The 2275-nt window shown below is 32.1% G+C and overlaps 1 protein-coding gene across 1 annotated transcript; it reads left to right on the forward strand.

The window, feature by feature from the left end:
* The first annotated feature begins 261 nt into the window (after positions 1 to 261).
* On the forward strand, positions 262 to 1705 carry LOC124927486 (phytochromobilin:ferredoxin oxidoreductase, chloroplastic-like). Its single transcript, XM_047467904.1, has 7 exons — positions 262 to 386; positions 527 to 621; positions 716 to 809; positions 897 to 1028; positions 1121 to 1225; positions 1302 to 1352; positions 1427 to 1705. Exons 1-7 carry the CDS (start codon positions 291 to 293, stop codon positions 1697 to 1699), a joined length of 846 nt encoding a protein of 281 aa, XP_047323860.1. The 5' UTR covers positions 262 to 290; the 3' UTR covers positions 1700 to 1705.
* The last annotated feature ends 570 nt before the right edge of the window (positions 1706 to 2275 follow it).

Here is a 2275-nt window from a genome sequence, read left to right on the forward strand (position 1 = left end):
CATAATCATGTGGTGGTGATGTCAAATTGAAGTAAACATATTTCTCACCACAAATTACAGGCAAAGAACTACAAGGAACTTCAAACCCTTAATGCATCTTTCTTACCAGAAATTTATTAACTTTGCTGTGGATGAGACCAAACGCAGAACCCAGTTGGCTCCTTCTCCCTTGCAGCCTTGCAGGTATATATACATATACCTCCCTCTATCTGTCTCTAGTTCCTGGGTAATTTATATGTATATATGTTCTTTATATGTATTATCAGCATAAATACAATTCATTGATTGCCATGGATGAGAAAACCGAGATTCAAATGTTGTCATTTCAAGCTCCCAAGATCAGGCTGTTACGCAGCTTAAGTGTCCAAAACAATGAAATGATGCAGGTATTTTTTCCACTTAAATTATACCCTTTTGAATGCTTTTTCAAGTTTCCATTTCATCATTCTCACTTCTGAATTGCAATTTCAATTATATTGATCTAAACATAGCCAAAACAGATAATGATCTTTGATGTTATCTTCAGGTTTTGGATTTTGGTGTGTTTCCAACACTTGAGTTTGATCTACCAATATTTTGTGTCAATTTCTTCTCTTCTCCTAACATTAGCATCATTGTGTTGTGAGTTAGTTTCTTCTTCTTCTTCTTCTTCTTATTATTATCTGAATTCAAATTGTATTATATTTTCTGAAAGTTGATGAATGGTTTGGAACAGAGACCTCAACCCTTTGCAAGATGTGATCAATCAGACGGATTACAAGGACAAGTACTATAAATACATAATGCATCTTGGCGTTAAACATTCCGAGGTAATGAATTGTTTTCCACAAGTTGTTGGAACTACTACCAAGTCTGTGAAAATCAAAGTTCGTCAACTTAACACAAATTCCCTGCAGCTTTTGCCTTGGGGAGGAAAGCTTACCAGTGAATCGTTGATGTTATTCTCTTCGATTGTGATATGGTCCAAGTTTTCACCAACTGATCAGAAATACGATGCCTTGTATTCCGCATTTGTGGATTATTATATGGTCTTGGCTTCTTCTACTAACCATCGTTTCAATCTACACTAAGTTATTGGCTTCTATATTGCTGATCGATCACTTGTTCTTACCTATTACAGACTTGGCTCGACCTGATGGATGAGGTAGCAGATAACAATGATCCTTCTCAAATTATTATCAACCGCGAGGCTCAACATCGGTATCTCACCTGGAGATCCGAGAAGGCTGGTAATTTAAGTTGTTTCTTGTGTCTGATACTTGAAACTCCTCAGATTTTATGTTGTTTTAAGGGGAATATAGGATCCAGGGCATGCGCTTATGAGGAAGCTAGTTGGTGAAGATCGGGCAAAGGTAACAACCCATTATAAATGACAATATTTTTACCAAAAAGACCGAGTTGAAATGTTTTTGATGATCACATGCAGGACTTGATAAGGAATTTTCTTTTCAATGGACTTGATGAACTTGGAAACAGGACGTTTCTGAACCACTTCCCAGATTATAGGCGCGACGATGGCTCTGTAAACAACAAGCGCAGCATGATCGGAAAATCATTCGAAAGTCGCCCTTGGAATGAAAGAGGAGAATTCATTGGTAATAACTTTGAACAGAGTTGTATCATCTTTGAAACTTTAGCTATTAGAATGGGGCTTATGTATTTTAATTTTTGTGTCATATTTATGTGTAGTGAACTATAGTATAATTTACTGCCTAATTATTTAATATTTTAAAGTTATTTATTATATACTAGTTTTTACATTAAGGAAAATATCTAATAAATATGAACAAGGAAGTGAAAGAAAAACAATAATCTTATAGTTATTTAAAATATGTGAGATTTTATAGTGTTAAACTAATTTTATTATCATGTCTGAATCTTATCTTTAATTTTAAGTTTGATGAAGCCATATCTTCCTTGGAAAAATGATTGAACTACCAAGTTATTAGAAATCAAATTAAAGAAAGATGAATTAATATAAATAGATAAATTATATTTCTTTCCCACCCAAAAGAATGATAAATACGTTTAACTTGAAAATGAGCTTATTAAACAAAAACAATATACATTTTCAATTAAAAGTCAGTTAAAAATATTTAGAATAATCAAAATTCTAACTTAGTGAAAAAAAATAGAATGAAAACTCCATAGTATATATAGTTAATTAAGTGTCCAAAATATAAGAAAATAAAATTATTTGATATTTTTTATTGAAATTATCACCATAAATTTACAATCTAAGCAAATATATGAAATAATAAAATGAGTTTATCTT

The sequence above is a fragment of the Impatiens glandulifera genome, chromosome 2 (genome assembly GCF_907164915.1).
Source record: "Impatiens glandulifera chromosome 2, dImpGla2.1, whole genome shotgun sequence".
In the NCBI taxonomy this organism is placed as follows: domain Eukaryota; kingdom Viridiplantae; phylum Streptophyta; class Magnoliopsida; order Ericales; family Balsaminaceae; genus Impatiens; species Impatiens glandulifera.